Raw genomic sequence first — 26,498 nt, forward strand, 5'->3', positions numbered from 1 at the left:
TTAAAGGCTGCTTTGAAAAGGCTGTCTTTTGGAATTTGGCAATGATCAGTGACCTAGGAGTGTTACAGGAACAGAGATAATAGCTGGCATAAAAGTCAGTCTGTGTTGATGTTGTGTTTTTCCTTTTTGTGATAATTAAAAATATTAAATTCCTTTAGAGTTTGCCTATTTTATCAGGAGAGAAAAAAAGCATTTACACATACCAAAGGTATTTTCTTATTTTACAAAATTAAAACTTGGTGGTTGTACTTTTGCTTCACTTTTGGTGAGTGTGCTTATAAACTGAAGAGGAAAACATTTTCWTTTCTCAATATTCTGAACACTCTACTGAGTTCTACTTGGAGCACAAGCTTTCAGTCAAGCTCCAGTAGGCTGTTTTCTCACTTGCTTCACTTTGGGGCAGTCATCAACTGTATGCCTGCAGCTGGCTCATGTRTCACCATCATTCTGGTGCAGAAACACTCCCGTTTGAAGGCTGAGACTGAGTGCAGCAGGAGAGGGCTGAGCCAGCTCTACAGCAGGAAGAAGCAGTAGGGGACATGAAGGAGACCCTATTAAAAATTATTGTTATATAAATATTAAAAATTATATATATATATATATATATGATTATCTGCTATATTAGTGGGCAAACTCTGGTGACAAGAGTGTAAATGTGTATATCTTCCACGTCAACCATGCCATAGTGCACATGGTAATTGAGCCACCAGTCTTCTAGGGGTGTGAGGATTTTTGTGCTCGTTCTCTGTGCAGTGGTTATGCCAGTGCTGGTTGAGGGTGTGGTAGATGCTTTGCCTGTCAAGAGTTACAGGGTCAGACAGTGGAAAGAAGCTGAGTGCTCCCATGTGAGAGTCAGTCAATCAAGGCTTCAAGCACTTGCATAGGGTCAAGGAGATGCTGGAGAGCTTGCTCAGGTATGGGAGGTGAGTGAGGCAGCTGGCCTCAGTGCATGTGGGTGGAGAGTTTCTAGAAACACTTGARGTTTTGTCTCATCTACTACCCTGTGCCTTTTAGCTAACCTTATCTGTTGGCACTAACTTTAAGGTTTATGGTAAACAGTGGAAGTTTTGGTGCAGGAAATATTAGAGGAAGTAAGAGGCAGACAGGCATTTCATGATTTTGATAGTGCCTTAAAAGAAGTATTAGAATTACTCTCGATATTCATAGTTCCTAAATATATATATATATTTAATTGTATATTATCACAGTATTCTGAAAGACACAGGGCAGCTTATATCCATGGTAAAGCTGTGATTTTAATCCAAATGACTTGACTGCCTTCAAACAAGCATTTCAAGAAAAAACAGGAAGGAACAGAACCTTTTTAAAAGGGATCCAACATTTTGTTGGGGATTAAAATAAAATTAATTCAATAATGAAGGCCTCAAAGCATTAAGATTTGGACCAACTGGTCATGTGCTGTATGCCGTGCTAAAGCTGAAGCTCTCAGTGCAGCCAGGTAAACCATGATCATTGTCCAGAAACAGAGCATCTGATGGCAATCTGGCATGTTTAATACCATGGTCAACAGCCCCCTGAAAACAGTGGTTCAGGATTCTGGTCCTCGAATTTGGGAAGGGGGGATGCCAACCTCTGTTAGACCAAGCCTCCTCTTCCTTCAACTAAGACAGTGACAGTCACTACAGAAGGATCTTGAGGTCCTCCAGCACTGAATGTATTAAGACTTGTATCAAAACCTCAGAGGCTCTTTTAATTCCAACAGCAATGGGTACATCTGCTGCTTTAGAAGAGCTGTCATACTTTCACTTGTATCAGTGTCCAAAATCAAGACAGAAAACATGATGTAGGTTTTGGCTGAAGAAATTCCATAGAAGTTGTACCAGCTCTTTGTCTCTTGGAATCAGGTGTCAGCTGACCAAAAAAATGYATAACCATGAGTTGACCTTCCCTGCCTCTTGGTATTTACCTATCTAAGTACTTTATGTTTACATTGCTGATATTTTTGGGTTGATCTCTCCTTGGCTGAAGCCATCTGAAYCCATCACTTGTTTTTATGGAACAAAGCCTGGGCCTATGACACCACCTTCTTTTTAAAGGAAGTGTTTGGGTTTAGTTAACAAGAAAGCAAGAGAACAGAGATATATTTGCAAAAGGCAGCTTGTAAGACACGGCAAGAAGTATCTAGAAATTAYTGCATGAATTTCCCTCTGAACACACAGTTGTGGAAAGGTAGCAAATGATCTTCTTGCAGCTAGAGACCCACAACTTCAGAGTAGGTTTTCCTGTGTTGAAGAAGTCTGAAGGTCTTGAAAAGCTCATTTCTCCCAGTCTGAGGAGGTCAGAGATTTGGGTGATTATTTGAAGGGCTTACCAACCTACACACTTTTTCAGAGACTGAGAAAGACATGGTAGGGGACGATGTGACAGACACGAATGGCCTTGCCTTGTAGTCAGCAGAGGACAGACACAAGCACCAGCTGAACATCCAAGGATTTTTTGATGTAGGCAGTAATGTTGAGCTTAGGGAGAGYTTTTGCTGGAAGCAGGTTTTGTTGAGGCTTTTGAGAACTTTTGATATTGTGGCACAAGTGTCTGTGTATTGCCATGATGATATTTTACATTTCTGGTTAGGGGGCTTAAGTATAAAAAGAATAGGAAAAAAAAATAGAAATTGCCACCAAGTGTTATGAAATCACAGCTATAAAGGTGGAGTCTCTCAGGCATTGGTGAGAGGCACACAAGTTTCCYTTCCTTTCCTAATACCTTGGTTCATCTGTTTAGCCAAAATATCTGTAAAATACCTTGGGAACATGGTGTGATGTTTCTTACTTTCAGTACAACCCCCACTGAATGTCACTGTTTCTTCTGAGAATCTGCACTATGAGAAATAAGAATATTAATTCTAACTTAGAACTTCTTGCATCTTCAAGGTTCTGTATAAGTATCTGTAGCCTTCTGGTGGGGTTTTTTTTCTGTTCGAGCTGTATTTCTGTGGCAAGAGATGATATCTYCCTTTCCTCCCACCTGATTATTAAATCGGTAGTCTTTGTAAAGATGGTGTCTTGTTGTCACCCTCAAGGGATTGCTTTTCAGAAGGGCAGATAACCAAAGAAAGTGTAAGTCAATGGTAAATCAGCTCCAGAAGTGAGATAGGAAAGAGGTTAAAATGATGTAGGTTTTTCTCCATTTAAAGACAGCAAAAAATAATTGTATGCTTAAACATATAAACCAGCTTTTTTTTTTAAAGATTAAACCCCAATTTACTGTTCTGTTTTTATGTTCAGGATGGATTTTGGGCAGACCATTCTTGTGAAAAGAAAATTGGCTACATCTGTAAAAGGAAACCTATGTCAGCTGCTCCTACAGAAGARGAATCTCTTGACATGGGCTGCCAGAGTGTAAGTAAAGAAAAAGCTGTCTGATCTAGCCTGAATAGGCTCTTAGGAATGATAAAAGCAAAACTGTCACCTAGGTCCTAAAACAGGACAAATAGGTTCTTTGTCATAGTAATCAGAGTTTACCTTTTTTTTATTGCCGGTGGGGTAGGTGATACATATGACTAAATCTAATATGTGTCTGTCATTTGGCTCTTAATACTCCCTTTCTTTTTCCAGAACTTAACTCAAATCTCAAACCTGCTGTCCCTGCAGCAATCCATTTTTCCTTGACTGGCCTTCAAGCTTCCCTAAATGGTTTGCCAGTACGAGCAGTTGCACTTCAGCTCTGCCTACAGTTTTCTACAAAATTATTCACAGCAGGAAGGGTGTCCATRCCTAAATACTGTTCTCAGGCTCTGCTGTGCTCTCTGGCAGTGCTCTCTGCTTGTTACCAGTGCCCAAGTAAAATGATCCATTGTGTTCCTTCTGGATTGCTAGTAGATCTATTGTTTACTTGCTTGCCTTCTGATGACACAAGACCCGTAATTACAAAAAAACCTACTGTAATTAGTTATGTCATAGGGAATCTTATTGAGTATTTGTCTTCCTTGAAAAACCTGCCTTTTCTGCCAAGAAAAGCTGCTTTACACAGCTTCAGAGATAGTCTTTGATGATTATTACCAGTACTTGTAAAAGARTACCTGGAATCCTTACAAGTATTCAGCTATTGGAGGAAATAAAGGATTCTTCATGCTTATGGATGATATCGTTGCCTAAGAACTAAGTGCATGCTTGTAGCAAAAGTCTCTCAAAAGGGAGAAATTGAAAGCCATCAGAAGAAAATATGTGTGAATTGTAGCTGATATTAGAGTTCAGCAAACTTCTCTAAGGGTATGTTCCTGAGAAAATGATATCTGAATGACAAAACTTTAGAAGAGAGTATTAATGTTAGTTAAAAATAAACAAACTTGTTTGAGGTGTCATTGCCTTTCTCAAAATTYGAACTGAAGTTTGCTTCTCAACACCATCCTCACGATTGCACAATGCCTGTGTGCTGGTTATAACCCTGTTCTGAAAAAAAGGTGCACAGCAAAACCTCTCATTCCTTTGCGATTAGACTACACCTGATGATTAAATATTCATTAGATATGAAAAATTGTTTTATGAAACAAAATTCTAAAAAGCTTTGATCCTGCCTGTGTCCACTCTGACTTCTTCAGTTCCATTTTTCCTTTGTCTAGTGGTTAGGTAACAGTGGTATAAATAAATTTTCCTATTTGTTGGTTCCCTTTCCCTTTCCCATGTGATCACTTTACTTTATTTTGGCAGGGTTGGAAAAGACATGGTTTTTATTGTTACTTCATTGGAAATACATTTGAAACATTTTCTCAAGCAAATCAAACCTGTGGAAGGCATCAGGCTTTTTTAGCAACTATTGAAGACAGGTATGTAAAAGTTTACTTGTCCGAGCAGATCAAATGAGGGTTCAGCTTCTAGTTTCACCTGCATATCAAAATAAAGACTCTGATCCGGGCAAAAATCTAGAGGACAAAAATTTCTACAGCTATCTGTAGATAGAAAACTTCTCACAGTTTTTATGTGTATATTCAAATCCAGGAATTTGGTTTATACTAGAAGTAGGGCATGGCTGTAAAATCAATATTGATATAGATGGTTGTGTCAAAGAAGAATCAGAACTGTATTTTCTACTTCCTTGATTGCAGTGGCTAACTTGAGTTAGGAATATAGCATCCAATTTTGAATATTAAATGAAGCAACATGAACAAAAGCTAGTTCAAATGAGCAAAGGGATATAATTTTCAACTATCTGGTCATRGAATTGAGAAATCAAGTGATGTAAAATGCTTGGTACCTGAAAATCTGTTCACCCAGGGTTCAGTGTGTGCTAAATTTCTGGTGAAGTGGTGCATATCACTGGATGTGAAATAHTGGAAAAACAAAAGGTATAAGGAACAAAATATATTTCTTGAAAATGACACAATGCTTTACACAATCTATTTCTTTCTGTATAATCAAAATAGATATATTCTAATGTGGAAGCTCCAAAAATGTCACTCTCTAAACATAGATAGCATTACAGCTGCCATAAAAATGGTTTAACATTAATGTGGTCTTCAGACTACACCTTGTTAAGGGGAGACTTTTTTTTATTTGCTCTGATCTCTTAAGGGCTTTTTATTTGACCACCATAAAGAACTATGACAGGTTTTACCTCTACATAGGTTTGTTTCCCAGATGAAACCTTTCTTGTATAATCATTGGGTCTAATTTCATGTTCCTTAGTTTGATAATTTAGTATCATACAGCTTCAGCCTCTACTTCTTTGTAACTTTCTTCAGTAATGCTGAGATTCCTTTTTCAGTTTTGGATTTGTCAAGGTGTCATAAAATATGGGAGTATTAGAAACTCACAAATGCAGTGGTATAAAACATGAGGCATGCCAGGTTTCTTCTTTAACATCAATTTCCTGTCTGTCCATGATTATGCCAACTTATTTACCAGATATCTGAAAAGAAAGCAGAATGCTCTGATATTGAAACTTGCAAAATATCTACCTTGTAATGTTTTTGTGATATTCTTTACTAAAGAAAATCCAACCAAATTATGCTCTCAAGAAGGTACAGCAGTAATTCTGAGAAAATAATAAACCTTTTAAACTTCAAGAAATAAACTTAACAGTATTAATTTAGTGAAGATTTCTTTTGAACAGATATGAACAAGCCTATCTGACTAGCCTGGTTGGGCTGAAAACAGAAAGATACTTTTGGATTGGACTTTCAGATGTAGAAGAAAAGGGAACATTCAAGTGGGCTAATGGTGAACCTGTCTTATTTACACATTGGAATTCTGAAATGCCTGGTAAGTATGACTCCTTGCTGTCTGATGAGTCCAGAGCMCAAAATACATTGCTCACTGCTTGATTTCTTTTTCCTTAGCCCTCTCTTGATGAYATAATGGCCAGTGGCTTTCAAATACATTCATCTGCTTTCCCCGAGCATTCAGATTGCTAAGTTTCTGCTTAGTGCTGAAATCTGTTTTTGACCTGAGATTGGGAAGAAACTTTTAATTGAGCCCAAGTTTCTGATTTGCAGCTGTTCTGGGGAAGTCTGTGTCAGTACTGCGCTGGAAGRGTGCACATTGCACCCTTCTTGCAAGTCCTGCCTCTTCAGCATGCGTGAAGCATCTCTGAGTCCTGGAGAAAATGGGATTTTAAGACAGGACTAGAGGGCCAAAATATAGGAATGGGAGATCATTTAATCTCTGACATGGTCACATCAGAAACGGGATGGTTTTATTCTTGGGTATTCAAAGTTCTGGTATGTTGCATATGCCTTTCAGGATGTTCTCTGATTCTGTGTAATTTCAGTACCTAATTGCTGATTTGTATGTGTGAAGTGGTGAAGGCCATGTACACCATGAAGCCTAAAGTAGGCTTACATATATACCTAGTTAATTTTTGAAAATTGTAAATCAAATTAGGAAAAAATTGMGAAACTAGCTTTATCTACATTTTAAGAAGGTTATGGTCTAGCTAGAGTCAGCCAGTGCATGTGACTTGGTGTGAGGCRTAATTCAGTATCTCAGAGTGGATGAACCACAGATTTTTTTTCCTTTTTTTTTCCCTTAATGAATTAGAATCACAGAATCACAGAAAGCTTTATCTTGGAAGAACATTTAAAGATCACCTACTSAACTCCCCCTRCCATGAACAYCTTCCACCAGACCAGGTTGCTCAAATCCTAGCTCAATCTGACCTTGAGAACTTTCATGAAAGGGGCRTCAACAACTCACCCAGGCAACCTGTTCCAGTGACTCACCTTCTTCATAAAAAAATTAAATCCTTATGCCCAATCTGAACCTACCTTCTTTCATTTTAAAATGGTRGTCCCTTGATCTGTCACTACAAACTCTGGTAAAAAAAGTCTTTCTTAATCTTRTAAGTACTCTTTAGATATTAAGTAGTCAGGATATGCTCCCTGGAGCATAAAACTCCCTGGCATTTTCTGCTCTTCTCCGGGCCAAAAAACAACCACTCCCTAAGCCTGTCTTCATAGGAGAGATGTTCCACCTYCTGATGATTTTCATGGTCCTCCTGTGGACCTGTTCTAACACTAGAAACATTTTTGATTCCGTAGAAAGACTTTGTTTATACCAGGATAGAATATGAAGGGTTCTAAATTCTTATATAAAACCCTAAATGGTGTTTTTGTGCATTCCTGTTTGCAACCAGGAAGAAAGCCAGGCTGTGTTGCCATGAGGACTGGAAAAGCAGGAGGATTATGGGATGTAATAAAATGTGAAGAAAAGGCAAAGTTCCTATGCAAAGTGTGGGCAGAAGGAGTGACACCTCCACCTGTTCCTACAACAACTCCTATTCCCCAATGCCCAGAAGGCTGGGACTCAAGCAGTCGTATTAGCTTCTGTTTCAAAGTAAGTATGTTTATTATTTCTGCATTAAGGTGGTTTGTCCTTGATTATCTCAGTTTGTTAGAGCATGGTGCTAATAATGCTGAGGTTGCAGGTTCAATCCCTGTATAGACCATTCACTTAAGAGTTGGACTCGATGATCCTTATGGATCCCTTCCAACTGGGAATATTCTGTGATCCCAATAAAAATGGGTGTCCATATGTCCTGTTGTTTCATGATCTTATTTACAGGTTTCAAGTAGAAATCTTTTTCCTTTCTCCTAAAATGCTCATGGTTTTGTTTATTCTGTTAAAGACTGATCTTCAGGTTTGATCTTCTATTCTTAATTTCCAGTTATTTTAAGATTGTTGTCTTGTTGTTGTCTTGCAGTAGACACTCCTGTCAGCAATGCAGTGTGCTAATTTTGCTTAAAGACACTTATTCCAAGCCTGTRTTTCACAGAGGTGAACACTTCTGACCCCTGTATTCAAAGTTTCTGTRATTCCTGCAGAATATAATTGTAAATTAATTGCTTCTGAGTGGTTAATATTTCTCGATCTTGTGGTCTATATGGTCTATTTTGTCTGATGGCAAAATGCACTCTCTAGCCTTTTTCAAGAGCAGAGCACAAGAAAACGTGGCTGGAATCGCAGGAGTTTTGTCGATCCATAGGAGGAGATCTGGCTTCCATTAACGGCAAAGATGAGCAGTTCGTGATATGGCGCTCCATYGCGTGAGTATCTGGAGGGTGGTCATCAGCTGGCTTTAATTAGCTCTTGATCTTTCTGAAAAATTTATTTTGAGGTGTGTGTATTTACTTCAGTGTAAGCCAGTCTGCATTCAGGATCTGTGTYTGTGTCAAACACACAGCAAAAAAGTAGAGCTGATGAGATATCACTAATMTTGAAATTACATTGGCAACATCTGTCATCTGAAGTAAAGCTGTTTACTGTGGAGTTTTGGATATTATAAAATTACTACAGATGTCAGTTGTTTTCTTGTAAGTAAGAGTACAAAAATGGTAACAGTTTTAATATAAATTTGGACAATATGTTGATAACTTGGTCACTTGTATGAACCAATCATGAAGCAGAGGCAACTTCAGATTAATTTTTTCTTATGAAAGGAATGTAAATAGATTTGTAAATCCCTGAACTGCAAGTAACAGGTGTGATATTTCTGAATAAGGTGAAATATTCTTTGGAAGTTAACTCTTGCAATATGATCAGATTAAAGAATAAACCAGGCTCAAGGATCTTGTATGTCCCTGGCTAACCAAGAAGCAAGACTGGAATATCATGGTCCTGCAAAATGCTATGACCATACAAGGATTCCAGCAGTGTACTTACAGTAATGAARAAGTCTCAGATGCTTCTTTGCCACAAATTGACTAAATATATTCAGATAAATCAGTAAAGTGTGTCTGCTTGCTTGGAGACAAGGATTAGTTTAAGGTGATATTTTTAAAATGTGATTCAACTACAGAAAATAACTCTCTGTTTGGAAACTGTAAATGCCTTTACAGAGGAAATGAAGATTTGAGAAGTGCAGCAACAGTAGCTARTGAACCATGATAAAAAAGTATTAAGACATCTTATTTACAGGAGTTGTATCTGCTAATTTTCTTTATCTGTATTTCAATTTGAGCAAACGTATAATGGTAACAGCTAGAAGTAATTGCATTTTAATCTCTTTCCAYGCCGGTTGCTATTGGTTTTAACAGCATTAGGGACTATCCTTAGAAACTCTCTTAACTGTAGTAAATCGTTGACTGTTAAAAATGTTGTAATGCCCTTATTAGTATTGGCACTTTCTTTTTAGAAACAATGGCTATTACCACCAGAATTTCTGGATAGGTTTATATTACTTGAATCCTGATGATGGCTTTGCTTGGAGTGATGGATCTCCAGTGAGTAATTTAATTTTCCACAGTTATTTTTCATTTCCTATGCTTCTCAAATATATGTAGTGTATGTGTTTCTGTGTAATTTTATGCTTCATCATAACCCTCTGTATCATGCTCTCTTTAGAAAAGCTAATGAATAGCAATTTCATGGCTTGATTTTTTTAAAACATACTGATTTTTGGTAAGATACACGTTGTATCAACAAGGAAACTAAATACAGGTAGATGTTCTCAGAACTGCAAGGATTTTTTGAGTAAAATGGCCCACCTTTAGTTTCTTTGCTCATTATCTGCAATGATTTACATTGYATGGAGATTAGGGCATGTTTTTAAAGCCAGTTTGACTTATTGCACTTTAAGGTATAAAACTAGAAACAAAAGTGATTTTGGAGAAGTAGCTGTACTTCATGCAAGGCTGGTCGAGATATATTGTTGGCAATTTACAGTAAAAAMCCCTGAAATTAGAATAGCAGTAATACTCTTCTGAGGAAAATGCCAGCATTATTGTGTCTGAAAAAATATCCTATTTAACTCATCCTGCATATGTAATTAATTAATTTAATATCAAGATGTAGCATGCCCCAACATTGTTATTAAATGTAGTTTCAAGAATGTAGGTCCCATTAAATATGTTGATAKTCTTCCAAGTGTGAATAGAAACAATTTTTACCTGATCTGCAACCCAGTTATAATCTGAAAAAAGTTTGAAACGTCAGCGTTTGCACAGGGAGATTCTGGTTTCCTCCTATCTAAGTTTTTAAACTGACAGTAGGAACAATTTGTTGGTCTGTGCTTTGAAGCTGTCTCCACCCTCTCTCCCTCATTTTATTTCCATGTAACAGAATCTTCACAAAACTTATTTTGTCATAGGTGAGGTATGAAAACTGGGGCTTTGGAGAACCAAATAATTATCAAGGAGTTGAACTCTGTACAGAGATCAGTGGTGATTCCAGCATGCTTTGGAATGACAGGCACTGYGATTATATGTATGGATGGATTTGCCAAATAAGAAAAGGTATTGCTTACTCCTGTGTATTAACATAATAGAAAGATATTCTCAGTTGATTTTTACCTTARTTTTGAGAAATAAATAATTTCAAAATGCCCTTTTAAGAACAGTTCCCCGTGGAATGTGAAACATCACAGTAGTGTAAGGATTTCTGTGTCTTTGAGGTATTTAAAGCTGCAGAACCTTTGGTGCCTTGCTGAGACATCTCACTGATCATTCTCTGTGATTTTAAAAAGGGTAATGTGACTCTTAATAAATAGAGAATGGTAATTTGAATATTTATACTTACATTTTACTTCTCATTTAGAAAATTCATGCCTTCTCTAACAAGAAGAAAAATCTTATGGATTTTTTTTCTGAGTCGAGTTTCAAGTTACTAGAAAATAGTTTGCAAATCAGTTCACATACTTGATTTTATTATGTGTGAAAAATCCCTCCCTCATTTGCCTSAGGTACTGTTTTATCTGGTAAGAATATGTAGTTTCAAGACGGAACCTGGTTTCAAAATGTCTTATTTCTATATTCACACATTGGGACAACCCAGCCTGCATTCCTGCTGCCWCTGGTTTAAGCCAGAATTCAAGAATTTGTTACCAGAGGAGAAGAGGGAGAGGGAGATCCAGGACAACTGTCTTAACAGAGTTAATGCTTTGGGACATAAATTTTCTTTTTTTCAATGAACAAAAAAAAAATTACTTGGTTCAGGTAAACTTCAAGATACTTGTAATACTTTGCACATAAGAAATAGCCTCAGGGAACAAGATGATGTATTTAAAATTTAATATGTAGTACACCAAAAATAAGAGATTTAGGCTGCTTAGTTTCATCTACATTTTGGTGTTAATTATATTGCTAACCATAAAAATCAAGGTCAGTATTAAAATATGTCTATCAGTCATAGTGAACATTTTCTCTTCAGGCAGAAAGCATAAAATCATAAAATACMTTTTTTTATCTTACAGGGGCAAGTGTAAAGCCTGAACCAACAGAATCTCCTGTACCTGGTAGGTGTTACTGCTATTGCTCTTTGTGTRTGTATGTGTGTTCAAAAGCATTTTCAAAATTTTATTAAGGAGGATGTYTTGTGTCTCAGAGCAATATCGTTAGCTTGGCAATTATCTTACAGAATACAAGACCACAGAGGATGGATGGATTATACATGAAGACAGCCAATACTATTTCAGCACAGAGACTGCTCCTATGGAAAAGGGTCGTGAGTTCTGCAAAAAGAACTTTGGAGACCTTTCYGTCATTGAGAGTGAAAGTGAAAGAAAGTTCCTCTGGCGATATGTAAGAAAAACCATTAATACTATGGAAAAAACATCCAAAACAAGTGAGCATGGGCACGAATCCTTTTCATCATAGTGTTCTTCCTGCAAGTTTTGACATTGCAGCAACACTAAACCTGATTAATGTGAAGAACAAACTTATGCTTACTTTTAAGGGATCTGTGGCTTCATTTTAGCAAAAAGTATTACATTGCTGAGCTATAATTGTGTAGGATATCTTTAGTAGTGGATCAAACCAGAAACTGACATACATGCAACACTCAGAACACTGACTTTACATCTTGTCTTTACATCTTGTTTATCTGGGCTATAGTCTTAGTTCACCCAGCAGTCTCTTTCTGGTCCTCAAGTTTGCTCCTTTGCCTCCTTCTTGTTGTGAGAATATAATTATGAAGAAAGAAAAAACTGGGACATGGATTATGCCTTGAGAAAGAGCTTTGAAACCCTATTTCCTATATTGTTGCAATTGTTTGCTTTTTATGCTGCCTGAGACCAACTTATTTTTAATCAAGAATGTACTTAAAAGTTAAATTTTAACTACACAGGAGGTTTCCTGGGCTGTCTGAAGAGTGACAGTGAGAAGACATAAATATGTATGTAAAATTACATCCAAAATGTTGGAAGGCTTGTCCTTGCAGGAAACTTGTCAGATAAATTCCACTGCAGAGACTGTGCAATAGGTGTTGATTTCAGTGGCTTTTGAGTAAAACTATGAGAAGTGTTGATACAGTGACCACACCTGTTGGCCAACGGTGTAGTTTGTGGACTGTCAGCTGTGAGTTACTTTAACTTAAATATTTTAGCTACATAATATAGCAGCTCATATCCTCTGTCATTTAGAGGCGTATTACTCATCAGTAACATAGTCGATTTTTATGGCAATAGACGATATTTATACAATTTTAATTTTTACATTCTAGATATTGAAAAATGGCAAAGAGGATGCGTATTTCATTGGTTTACAACTGAGTATTGACCAACGTACAAGGTAGGTCATCCTTAGATTTGAGTCTCAATTTAAACATGATTGTACTCTGAAGTGGTTTAATTCCATCTAAATTTAGCTTTAGATTATTCGGAACAATTGCTGCATGTTTCCTAAATAGAATTCATCCAAAGCTAGCAGAAAAATTACTGTAGCTAATGTATTTTGTATTTTTATTCAGGAATTGTAGCTTCCTTTATTCTGTGATTGATATTGAAAGTATAAATAGATGKCCAGATTGTAAATATGTAAGACTTCTGGTAGGTAAAGTGTTCTTTTTCCCCATTCTTAACTGTCGACATCAGACTCTACTAAAAGAACAAATGAAACTTAGGATGTTAGTTGACCTAGCTCTGACACACCGCTGGAAACGAGGTGTGTCTGTCTTTATGGTTTTGTAGGGACCCTAAGATGACTCTACTGTTAAGTACTGTTAAGTGCATGTGCCTGGGGGATGAAGCTGGGCACCCCTGCCACTTGCAGACCACTAGAAAGATGTTCCCAAATGATTTGCCTGGTTATGATTTGGTTCTTTATTACCTAATCTACATGGAGATACAGTTTTTTCAATTCTTGTTTCATTTTTTTTACCTTGCATGTCTGTGCAGAGAATAAGTTTAGTTCAAGAAGCAATTTGGTCAAAAGATCTTGTACGCTTTTCTAGGAACAACTATATTAATCATATAGGAAAGTTACTTCTTGAAGCAGTTCTATTTRTATGTTGAAGAAGTGTTTTGTTGGATTGTTTTCCTTAAGCTGGATTGATGGCACTCCYGTGAATTATTTGGCATGGGCACCACATGAACCTAACTTTGCAAATAATGATGAGAACTGTGTGGTTATGTATAAGAATTTAGGTGAGTTTTGTGTGTTTCTATCCTGAATTTTATTATTTGTGTGCTTGTGTCACAACATTTTTTTTTTGTTCTAAGAAGGACCCCTTCCCCCTCTTCTTTTTTTTTCTCTTTTGCAAAAAGTAACTGAAGTAGACCATGGTATTACTTGCAGGACTTGGTTAATAGCTTTTTGCTCTTGTGCTTACCTTAAGCCTAACATGGGGAAGATCTGATAGAGGKCTGTGGCTAGAGGGCTGTGGTAGTGATTGATGGTTTGTATTTTTTAGTAAAATTGACCCAATGTGTCCCTATAAAATTTCTAGTGCCTGGTTCTATAAAGCTTTTAACATTCTGTAATAAGTGTATACAGTGTGACAAATTTTTCCTAAACACTGATATTGAATAATAGATGGAGAGACAGCTTTGATCTTATCTTTCAACTAAAAGCACTTTATGTGAGAATGAGTGCCATTTATTTCCATTAACCTGCTTCAGATGTGGTATCATACAATTGCCCATTTATCTTACATCCAGGATTTTGGAATGACATAAACTGTGGTTATCCAAATCCCTACATATGTGAAAGGCACAACAGTTCCATTAATTCAACTGTTCCTCCAACAACATTTTCAACTCCAAGAGGATGTCATTCAACTTGGYTTTCTTTTCATAATAAGGTACCATAACAAATACAGTGCATGCTGACTATTTGGCAAAGCATKAAAAAGAAATCAAGGGAATTGTTTGGTCATATTATTTCTTATGAAAATAAAATATTATTATCTTTTTGCAGAGAGCTAGTTGACACATGCATGCTTTTCTTTGTTGCCCATCCATTGGTTTGCAGGAAAAGTGCTCATTTGATGCTTCTAATGAAACATATCCAGTTGCAGTTCATGAAAGTAATTCTCTAGTCAGATCTTCAAATCTTTTGATACACATTTAGTCAGAATTCCTGAAGTACTGATGCCTTGATACTGGTGATTTTTAACCAAACAATAATGCTTTTTACTGGCCACGTTTTGTCTTCCTTAACTTTCCTAACATGRTATGTTTTGTAGAGTAAAATTAATAAATATACAGGCTAAGATCAGTCATGCCTAACTTTGTGCAGTTAGCTGACTGTCTATAAAAAAGTTGAGATTTGCTTATTTTCTGGGGCTTCTAGAACAAATTTAGTTTTTGAGTAAAGCACTTTAATAAGACTTCTAATTTTATATAGAACCGGGACCAACACAAAATGCTAATTTAAAGGTGAATGTGTTTTTTTTCAAATAAATGCATTATTTGTCTGCCTTTTCTCCATCCTGCTCTGTTTAAAGAAGTGGTTATAAATTGAGRGATATTGGAGTAAAGACAATACATAGAGAATTTGTTCATATTTCAGTGTTACAAAATATTTGGATYTACAGAAGAGGAACGTGTTACTTGGCATGCTGCACGAACAGCTTGCCTGAATTTAGGAGGAAACCTGGCCTCGATCCCTAATGAACAAGTGCAAGGTACTGTGTGCAGTTTTGTACCAGCTAGATGAGATGACATTTAATCCTTACATCTTGGCTTGGGTTTTTGTCTAAATATGAACARATTTGAGTAATGATTGCACATCTGATTTTTGTTCAGGAGCATAATTTTTAGAAATTTACAATGAATTCTTGACTTGAATCTACCAAAATTATATATATATAAATGTGTGTGTGTGTGTATTGTTCTGGCAGCTGAAGTACTGTTTTTTCCTGCTTGCTCATGATGCCAGCTGGACCCTGCAATTCCCTTTCCAAATGATGTGGTTGCGCTAGGTGGCATTAACTTGCTTCATGGCTTTCCTATTAAATTAAGCAGAACATCTATAGGTTGAGGACTTGTCTGTGGGCAATTTGAAACAGGTTTGACTGCTCACATGTGCCCAGAAGTCACCACATAGAGGARCCACTCTTCAATAGAGGAGCTTATTGTAATGAACCTAAGAGCTGCATCTGTGTCTGGGGGAGATGAGCASGGGAAAGTTTCCTCATGCTTTAATAAATAAGGCACATATTCAAACTAAATATTGGGGAAGACCTTGGTGGATGTTAATAACACTCTTCTCTTTGTAGRCATACTGTTTTATACTGCAGTGATGAAAAACAGAGGCTGCACAACACATGCTGTTTGTGAACTCTAGAAAGCATAATGAAAAATCAACATTTCAACTGTCCTACATTAAATCTATTCCTCTTTTTCTTTGCATTTTTTTATTCTAGCTTTCCTCACCTTCCATTTAAAAGATTTTGTTACTGATACATGGATTGGATTAAATGATATAAATCATGAAATGAGATTCCTCTGGACAGATGGAACTGGGGTTTACTTTACAAACTGGGCCAAAGGCTACCCATCGGGACATATGGATTTATATGCATATAGTGGCCAGGTAAATAGAAATCATAAATTGTTCACTGAAATTTGATTTTGTAGCATCATTTAGGTTGGGAGAGACTTCTAAGATCATTGAGTTCAACTGTTAAAACAGCATTGCCAAGGCAACTACTRAACCACTTCTCTAAATGCCACATCTACGCATCTTTTAAATACTTCCAGGGGTGGTGACTCAACCACTTTTTCCYGGGCAGCCTATTCCAATGCCTGAAAACTCTCTGTGGTGATGAWTTTTTTCCTAATATCCAATCTAGCTGTGTCAATTCCTCGGCACAAGCTCAGGCCATTTCCTCTTGTSCTATCACTTGTCATACAAGAGACCAACACCCACCTTGTTTAAGATTGGATTTATGTATTTCTGGTGGTTTTAGACATGTTGCTGCTTGACTTACTACTTTCATACTTTTATATATGTTGAATATAACTTCTGGTAGAGAGAAAGGTTTTTGGCCCTTGTGCTGCTGCTGTCAGACCAGCTGGGGACAGGATCCGTGGGGTGCTCATACAAAGACTTGTTTCAATTTTCATCTCTCTGTGTTCTTGAAGCTCCTGTGCTCAGCCTGTGTTCTCTCATGAACTGTGTAAACAAGGCAGAGGTTCTCCTGTCCCATGGCATTTGCCTCATGGCACACAGGATGAGAACATCCTCCCAGTCCTCTGGCAACACTTGTGCTGGAGCTTGGCAGGTTCCACAGTTGGCATTGCAGTTTACAAGGGGCCATTTACAAAYATTCCCTTTAAACAGATGTCTTACATAGAAGCAAAAGGCAAATTCTATCAGTCACTCTGGCAGAAAGGACATGAATCTATAAAAAGACACCTGAATTTCAATTTTTACAATGAAATAAAATAAAAACAACCTCCATAAAACCACTTTCTCTATTTCTCTGCCAAACAAACTGATCTGATAGGTCACAGAGTTCCTTTGTCTCAGACCATGTGTATGTAGATAGTTCTGTACTCGGGAACTSCAGCACATTGTAGAGCTAACTCCAYTTCTCTTGAATGATGTTTTTAATGTGGAAATCTTTTTATGTATAATGTTCTTTTCCCTTTTTTGGAACCTGTGAGCTTCTTACCTCTAAAGCAAGAAGAAGATCAGGTGAAATTTGGAGTTGAAAATATCTTTAAAATGTTTCTTCTGAACAGAAAAATAKATATTTTTCTCTTTTTATATAAAGTAACAGGAATTTTATAAAGTCCCTCTTTTATAAATTTCAGATTTAAAGTTTACTTGATCTTAGCAAAAAATATTGTCATAGTTAATACAAAATACAATCAACTGATCAATTTGAAAGATTTAAATCCCAATGCTTTTTACTCACAAGTGAAGTATTTATCTGTACATCTCCTCATGGACAGAAAAAAAGCAAATAAGTAAATAGAATAAAATAAATATGAACGCTTCATTGTACAAAACCTCTTGTAACCCTGCAGACATTTGCACTAATTACTATTTATTTAATATGTGCTAACCTAATTTCTTGCTATTGAGTCCATGCCAGAGAAGTTTGAAATATCATAGCAAGGGTGGTACTGACAGATCAGTGGCTGCCTTTGGGCAGGAGCTGTCCTAACTTTGTTGTGTGTATTATTACAACTAGAAACAATAAATTGTTGCATTGCCCATTACAGGTCCTGTTTTATTTCTGGGACAAGTCTTTTCTATAATAATTGATCTACTTTATCTTTAAATTGTCAGCGACTTCTTCTGTCCCTGCTGAAGCCTGAAKACTGAGAATACTAGAATTTCTCTGATCTGCTTACTCACCCCAGTGTTGTGCAATAGAAAGTAATTAAGAAATTGGTGAAGTATATGAGGAATAGAACTTATCATAGAACTTGTGGTCTTAAATGTTGCAAAGATATGATAGTGAAATTACAGCATTTTTTTTGTGTCTGAAGGTGTAAAAGGGGGACAAAAGTCTCATATTAGCTTTTTCTAGCTATTTTAACTGATGTTGTATCTCTTTGCCTCGAGGCTGATTGTGTTGCCATGAAAAACCAACCTCTAAAGGAAGCAGGGAAGTGGGCTGATCAGAGCTGTGATAACAACAGAGGATATATATGCCAAATTAATGCAGGTACTTGAATTTTTAGTTAAAATACAGTCAAACTTTTTTGACTTTTTTTTTCAGGGAATTGCTTAAATGCACATTTTGCTTCCAATGAAGATAAAGGCACAAATTGTTCTTCAGGCAGGAACAAAAGTGTCGAATATGTCAGAAGTCTGGTTAGTCACGGTTCTCATCTGACCCTTCCCAGCAAATGYTGTGTTGCTATCTTCCTGAACTGGAATTTGTATCTGCATTTTGTGTCTAGTATGACACTTGATATGACATTTGTTCCATGGTTTTGTAATTTTCTGAGCACACTGGCTTTCAAAACATGTTCTGGAAAATACTGATTTGTACTTGTAGCATGAACTGTCTAGAGTGAGGCTGCAGTTCATCTGCACTGAATTTGAGCAAAACCCCTTCCAAAACAAGTGACTAAAATATTTCAATCTATTATCTGTTTAAGTATCTGAATAATTTTTAAGAACTCATCTGTTTGAACATTTTATTATTTGGGAAAAAAAATCATTGGAAAACAACGCATTTTCTGCAAATGAAAAAAAAAAAAATTGTGAAAAAGTTATGACCTAATCCTAAATAATTTCAGTAATGTTTTTCTTGTGGATTATACAGAATGCTCCTTTACTCTTTGTCAGAAGTTGCTTTAAGCAGCTCTTTTTCTTTCTAGAGTTTGAATTTCACTACCAATGCTGGCTTAAAAAATAATGCATCCAACCCATGTTGATTGTAAATAAGAGAATAGGAAAAAAAAGAAGGAAATCTTTGTTTGCAACCATAGTGAAATCATACCCTGCTTTTGAACAAGCACATGCATCTTTTTTCATCCTTTATTTTACAGATGCTGAGTTACTGCCTTCTACAAGTTCATCTCCATCTAATATTATCCGTTATGATAATAATAGTTATTTGTTCATCCACACCAAAATGACGTGGGACGATGCACGGAAAAACTGCAAACAAAATCAATTTGACCTTTCCAGTGTCTTAGACCCCTACAGTCATTCATTCCTGTGGCTGAAGATGTTAAAGCATGGGGTGCCTGTGTGGATTGGTCTCAACAGTAATGTGGTAAGAAATTAAACTAATTGAACATAGTGCTGCTCCTCTCATGGAAAAATCAGGAACTGAAAAGTCTTAGCATCTCTGTTTAATTTAGTTTATTTGTTTATATCTTGGACCTAAATARCTTTCTGTGCTGTCAGAGGAATCCATCCCCTTCTTTTAATCTGATCAAATTGTATATATTGCATGTGTTTTTCACACTTTTCCTATGATATTCCACTCTGTGCACTTCCAAATAAGACATTTCAGACTATGATCTTGATATATCTCTTTGTGTATATCATGCATAATGTGATATATATGTGATATAAATCCACATTTTTTAGAATTTCCAGAAAATGGCATTTATTCTAGAGAATAATTCATAATTTTGGGAAATATGAAAAGGTCTATTACTATTACTAGAGGTGCTCTTTAAATATTTTTGAGGMTAGCTAGCAAAATAATTAATTAGTTTACCGAGGTAAATTTCATTTGTCTCCCCTTTCCATGTTCTTTGACATTTTAATACTTTCAGCTAATTAAAATACAATGTTTTCTTTTTCTTGGCACAAACACTTGACCCACACTCACTTCATTTYGCTGAGCATATGAAAAAACCCAAATGTATGAATGTGACACACCACTTCCTAAAAACAAAAAGATCCCTCTAACATTAATCATCACGATGAATCACTGACTTCACCAGCTCTGGTGGGAAATGATTACAGTTTTAAATGTATTTCGAGTTAAAATAATCCATGTGTCTTGAAACTTCTGGAGAAGCAGCTAGTGCAGATATTAGTAATCAGAATTTCACTTCTACAGATCATTTAAAATGAAATTGTTATTAGTCCAAGAGTGAATGTATTGTTACGTTTGAAATTAAATCAGTGTCACTTTGCATTTCCTTTTGCTGAAATGCATTCATTGCACAGCTGGATTTCTCAATAAATAGCTGTTTGTCTCAAAAATTTCAACGTTTAAACCATTTGTATTTGCTAATGATTTCTGAAAAAACACCCAAACCTTCTAGCACAAAGTACTGCAGAGACAGACATTTGGTGAAGGAAAGGTTAATACTTAGACTTTATTCATTCCAGTTGATGTGTTTTGTTCTTAGACCRATGGGCGTTACGAATGGATTGATAATTGGAGAATGAAGTACACGAAATGGGCTGAAGGGGAGCCAAAGCAGAAAATCGGCTGTGTCTATCTTGACATTACCGGAGCCTGGAARACAGGATTCTGCAATGAAAGTTACTTCTCTGTCTGCAAAAAATCTGATGGTAAGAATTAGAATGTGACCATTGCAATTACAATCAATATCTAGTTTGAGATGCTGGGTTTTATCTCAAGAGCTAAATAGATGAAATCATTAGAATTTACTGGGGTTGAATTCAGCTACTTTAACATTAGGGCAAACACAGAGTAAGAAAGGGCTAGTGTGACTGTGATTAGCTATCACTTTATATAAATTTTGCAAAGYTTAGACTCACATTACTCGACTTTTTCTTCTACTTTCAAATAAACCTGCAAGAATAAAACCATGAAAAATCAAAAGGCAATGTATTTAGGGACTAATAACATGGATTTTAAATTATTTTTAATCAGTTCAAGCTCCCACTGAGCCCCCTCAGCTTCCAGGAAAGTGCCCTGAATCAGAAGGACACAGGTCTTGGATCCCTTTCCGAGGTCATTGCTACTACATTGAATCTTCTTCTACRAGAAACTGGGCCCAGGCTTCTTTAGAATGTCTTCGACTAGGTGAGTATCCTGCTAAATGAGCACGTATTCCTGACTTGTTTTCCTAATTGTGGAACACTGAACATATGTTAGGAGYTTTTGTGATTTCAAGGATGGTCCAAGTGTTGGACAAGAAAGTTGCATCTGATTTTTGCCTTAATTTGGGAGGTAATGGAAAACAGCTCTCTACCAATGGCACAATCTGTGTCTCATGTGGAACCAAGCATGGGAGGAGCTGTGTGGCYTGGAGTGAAGATCATCAAAGTGGGAAACTTGTGCTTTTATCTGATAGGAGATAAACAGCTTCATCCACACGAGTCACTAATGCTTATTTTAATTGAATGTATATATTTTGTATTTTTGATCTAATTTCCCTATTGATTATTGCAGTTTTATGCCATTGGAATGAAAATTACAGCTCTTTAGTCTGGATAATATATGAATAAATGAGGGCTTCATGCAGTTCATTTTCTCAACTTCCTTCTCTGGGAAAGGGATAAAGATTGATGATGCTGGACTTCATCTCTCTGCAGCATTGTYGCCTAGCATCGGTGGCAATGTGATTTAGGTGTCTGACCTCCCRCCAGATTATGCAGAGATCTTGTTCACTCTTCCATTGGAACTGATTAAAGCTTTTCCTTCACAGGAAGGATATCTTGACATTTGGTCAGGTGAATTGCAGTCTAGGTCTTCACTGATAATAAACCTACAGTGAACACATGGCAAATGTAGACACCCTGAACTGGGTGAGAAGACTCTCCCTCTCTCTTCTGGTACTCAGGTTCATTCCTGGGCTCTCATGAACTAGCTTGTTGACAGGACAATGAGAATACTTTCCACTGTGAACCATATATCTCTAAGAGATTTTTCTTTCCCGGTGTCTTCCAGGTGCTTCTTTGGTCTCAGTTGAAGACTCAGCTGAAGCCAGCTTTCTGACCTATGTCATTGAACCACTTGAAGGGAAAACATCAACATTTTGGACAGGAATGTACAGAAATGTGGATGGTACTTTCTCTACTTTTAACATAATTTTTCTTACTGAATAATTACCACAAGATGTTTGACATGAATGTTGAAAATTTCACATTATACTTCTGTAATATATAGTGAAATTTGAAAATATACAGTATTATCATCATAGGGGAAGCTGGTAAATTGCAGTAAATTGCAATATAACAGAAAGACCAGGCACAGAAACTTTACCTGAGAGGAAAAACAAATCACAATAAAAGCAGTACAAAGGGGCATATAGCAGAGTACACGCTAGTGTTGGGAGTTGAGCCAAATTCGAATTGTTCTTCTCAAATATGAATAGGCCAGGAATCCATGTGCATTTCATTGAGATGCTTCAATTTTTAAGCTAGAGAATAATGTGGCTAACAGCAATTCTGGTTTTTGGAATCGCCATTCTGGCATGTCCAGTTTCTCATTTTAGCTACAGCTGGCCCTCAGAATAGATTCAATTGGAGGTGGMATTGTTTGTGTCTTTGGAATTATGTATTACAAGTTGTTCTATTTTCTGTCTCACTTCAAGGAAGATAAAGCAARACAGAATAGGCATCAAGCTGCTTTAATTAAATCTTAAATTTGATGATTATTGCTTTTTCATTAATGCAATTTTTATTCAATTAAATATATGTTTCTATCTTTACGATAGACTTTAAAGCTCAGTATTGTACAGGTCAGGCAAAAAATCCCAATGTAACTGTCAGAGGCAGGGTTGCAAAATAATCCAGGTGACTTGAGGTGGGGTTTTCTTGAGTTTTGGAGGATTATTTGTACAATGCCTACCCAAGTGCTTGGATGACAAACTTCTTAGGGAGAAGACAACTATTCAATTACATCGCTTGAATCTTAGCCAGGAATTGTGAAAATTTTCAGTGTAGGAAAGAACTTGAGAGTAGTGATATGTATGCATGACACATAAAGGCAAGTTGAGGCTTACTCATGTGGTCAATTCACACAAAAAAATGTTTTTTAGAGTGGTTCTAGACCAGCACAGAACAACACCCTTCTTATGTGATCATAAACACAAGAGTTCTTCAGCTCTTCATTATAGTTCTAGATAGTGATTTCAGCATAACTGCATAACTAACTCTCATACCCTTATGTATGTATCCTGACACAAAGGAATTATAAAAAAAATGCAAAACAAATGCAAAATATGTAGAATCTTATAAGAAACCAAAACGTAACTTTCATGCTGAGTCTAAAAATTTGCTTGAGTACATCTTACAGTCACAAGGGGCACATTTATTCTAAATAAGTAGCACTATTAAAGGAAAGAAAGAAAAAAGGAACCGGAAGGAAGAAGCAGAAAGTCCCAGCATAGCTCAACAACAGTGATCACAAGATTTTGGAAGCAGATCTGTAAAAAGGAAAATCATCTGTGCAAAGCTTGTGGAGAGGAGCAGAAACTGGAAAAAATGGAATAAAATTGGATTTAGAAAGACTTCAGTGTGGGTTTTGAAAAGTGTAACACAAAACCTTCCTATAAATCACTGAAATAAAGAGCATTCTGGTGAAGTTAAGTTATATTCTAACACCATTTATTTCTCTAGGTAGGTAAATAATTGACACTGCACTGTTGCTATAACTTATGGGAGCTTTTTCTTGTAACTGTCTTGTCTTTGTAAGACTATAAGGCAGTTTGGTCTGCCATTTTCCAAAAATGGATATTGTTTCATTTGCATAAAAACTTAGGGGCAACATGTGTCAGAACAAAAACGTAAAAAAGATTAGTGGCCAGTCTCCAAAAGGGGCAACAAGTAAATTTCTTACTTCTAAAGTCCATAAAGGTGGAGCATGTGAAGAAAGTGTCCATATTGAAATTAATATTATCTTTTTTTTTCCACATTCGATATTTTTTTCAATTAGGACAATGGTTGTGGCTAGACAACACTGCAGTGAATTTTGTCAACTGGAATGTCGGAGAACCTTCTTCTCAACAAAATGAGCACTGTGTTGAAATGTATGCAAACTCTGGGTATTGGAACAATATCTATTGCTCTTCCTACAAAGGATATATTTGTAAAAAGCCAAAAAGTAAGTGCTGTATTTATGAATTAGTTTCATTTATGGGTATGCTCTTTGTGTGCTACTGTTAGTAGGTGGCCATTACACACAGTGCATTTGAGATGAGTATTTTCAATTTTTATAAATGCCAAAGGATGAACATTTCCATGCCAACAAAAAAATAGAACAACTCTTACCAGAAAGTGGAAGTTCTGGACAGTGTTCAAGTTCCTTAAGAATTGCTTTTAAAAGACTGAGTTCATATCTTAACTGTACCTATTGTATACACTTAAAAAGTTTGCTTTTCTATGTGTTTTCTATTAATATTTCTTGACTAATCACAATGTAAGGACCATGGACTGTGCCTTGCACACACAAATTTGTCTCATCTGTTTGAAAACATATTCCTTAAGGTATCCCCTCTGCTCTGTCCATGGAGTGGCCATGGTTTATTTCCCACTGCCAGTCTCATGTGCACTTGTTTTCTGAGTAGGACGTTGTGTTTCTATGAATTGAGTGYTTATGAAGAGTGAATTATTTAACAGCTTGGACCTTTTGTATCTGTGTTCTCCTGTTGTGAAAAGATGRATGAATGAAAAGCAAAGCAAATAGCACAGTTTGAATGTGCTAAACTGAAGGTGTCCTGAAAGAACTGAATATGAAAATTTGACAGTAGGGACATCTAGTCCAYGTGTGTTCCTAAAAGTCATCATAATAATTGTATTACAAGCATGTATTGCAATAACAAAATCCCTTACTTATGTTTTCTAAGAAGGTTGAAATGCATATAGTAGCTGAAATATRCCCACTTCCTCTGCAGTACTGGAAATGAGAGAAATTTTACTATTCTTTCTGTAAATTTGTTCTCATCTACAATTATTCTTACTTACACTCATGATTACAAGTACTTGAGTATCTCTTACAGGAAATACTGCAAAATGTAAGATATATCCACCCTTTCAGAATCTATTTATATGTCTTTTTGCATTGTCATTGAAAAAAAAAAAAAGTCTCTTTGTTTTCATATTCTATTCATTTCATATTCATAGATGTGGATATCAAGTGTTAAAATAAATGGCCACCATTCCTTTTTGACCATTCAATTCAACTATCTSTGCTGCTGCTGGCATTCACCTGTTTTGATGCTGAGCCATTTCAAAGAGGTGAAGCAGGTGAAAGCTGGTTACTTTTCTCTGTGTTTAGCTTCAGCCAGTCTAGCCTACTTGTCTGGAATGTCACAGACTCAGCCTAATTCCAGTGTCAATGCAAAGATTAATTACTCACTCACCTCAAAACAGGACACAATCTAGTCCTACATTGTCACAGAAATGCAGCTTTTCTTGGCATAGTTTGGCAGCACTGTCACAATACTCCATGAACAGAATTTAAACTATTAAACAGCTATAGACTAATAAATGGATTTATTGAGAAGCATGGCTTTACTGAGCTGCGCTGGATATTGCTGGTAATKTTTGCTGTTTTCCGAAGAGGCTGAAACACAAAAATGTGACTGAAATCTTCCTATAGTTTTCTAYTGTTTACTATTTGTTTTCTATTCCATTTATCAAGGTAATTTTGTAGTTTGGATGTGATACCTGTTAGGACACTTTGAAGTTCATGAGTGATTTCAAGTGTCTGTACAGGGAAGCCTGTACAAAGTGTTTTGGCAAAATAGATTTATTACACTTGCTATGTTTATATATCAAGTACTGCAATAATTTTTAATTATATTGAGGATTATGGTTGACCATGCCTATCCTCAACTTGCTGCATGGATTTTCTTGAAGTTTCACTCTGATATCTGGATTAGTCCATACATACATGGACTTGTTGATATTTCTTCTTTTCTACTAGTTTATGTAAATAATGACATRTTTGACCAAAATACACTAGACCATTGTGCTATGCCTTAGGCATATATAGTTTTTTATGAACCAAACCCAAGTGTTTTCAGTATTTAGTGGTTTGTATCACCACATATTTATCTGAACATGATTTTCAGTATCTTCCAAATATAAAAATAAATAATTACATAGAAATAAATAAAATAACTATACAAAAACATAATATTTTTTCAATATTTTCAAGTTCCACCAACTGAAATGCCAGCAACATCTGAAATGCTGCCTGCTGAAATACCTACAAAGGGTAAGAATATTTTCCTTTTTTCAAGTAGAATAAAACTAGTGTCATGTAAGACCATAAACCAAAAATTCCCTTTTCTCTATTATGTCTCTTAAATTTTCTGATATATCCAAGTACTTCACCTGTTTCCTTGGATGTTGTTGTTTCTTAGTAGTATACAGTATCCAAATGCAGATTTCAAAACAGTAATAATTTGTGAATATAGCATGCAATGTTAGTGATGTAAAATCAAGTTATTTTACATTGCTACCTTTGTCTCTTGTT

The 26,498-nt window shown here is 36.2% G+C and overlaps 1 protein-coding gene across 1 annotated transcript in view; it reads left to right on the plus strand.

The window, feature by feature from the left end:
• LOC130583833 (macrophage mannose receptor 1-like) overlaps nt 1-26,498 on the plus strand; it is a 53,433-nt gene that overhangs the window by 23,759 nt on the left and 3,176 nt on the right. Inside the window, exons 9-29 of the mRNA XM_057383444.1 lie at nt 3,246-3,359; nt 4,668-4,783; nt 6,070-6,218; nt 7,591-7,790; nt 8,376-8,500; nt 9,589-9,676; nt 10,543-10,687; nt 11,644-11,685; nt 11,808-11,971; nt 12,891-12,958; nt 13,712-13,812; nt 14,326-14,468; nt 15,179-15,293; nt 16,035-16,204; nt 18,191-18,293; nt 19,126-19,355; nt 20,452-20,617; nt 20,943-21,095; nt 21,963-22,079; nt 23,952-24,119; nt 26,178-26,237. Of these exons, the coding sequence (XP_057239427.1) occupies nt 3,246-3,359; nt 4,668-4,783; nt 6,070-6,218; nt 7,591-7,790; nt 8,376-8,500; nt 9,589-9,676; nt 10,543-10,687; nt 11,644-11,685; nt 11,808-11,971; nt 12,891-12,958; nt 13,712-13,812; nt 14,326-14,468; nt 15,179-15,293; nt 16,035-16,204; nt 18,191-18,293; nt 19,126-19,355; nt 20,452-20,617; nt 20,943-21,095; nt 21,963-22,079; nt 23,952-24,119; nt 26,178-26,237 (2,737 nt within the window). The remainder of the gene's footprint in view (nt 1-3,245; nt 3,360-4,667; nt 4,784-6,069; nt 6,219-7,590; nt 7,791-8,375; nt 8,501-9,588; nt 9,677-10,542; nt 10,688-11,643; nt 11,686-11,807; nt 11,972-12,890; nt 12,959-13,711; nt 13,813-14,325; nt 14,469-15,178; nt 15,294-16,034; nt 16,205-18,190; nt 18,294-19,125; nt 19,356-20,451; nt 20,618-20,942; nt 21,096-21,962; nt 22,080-23,951; nt 24,120-26,177; nt 26,238-26,498) is intronic.

Source organism: Malurus melanocephalus, unplaced genomic scaffold (genome assembly GCF_030028575.1).
Source record: "Malurus melanocephalus ecotype Western Australia unplaced genomic scaffold, MMel_1.1 scaffold_14, whole genome shotgun sequence".
NCBI lineage: Eukaryota > Metazoa > Chordata > Aves > Passeriformes > Maluridae > Malurus > Malurus melanocephalus.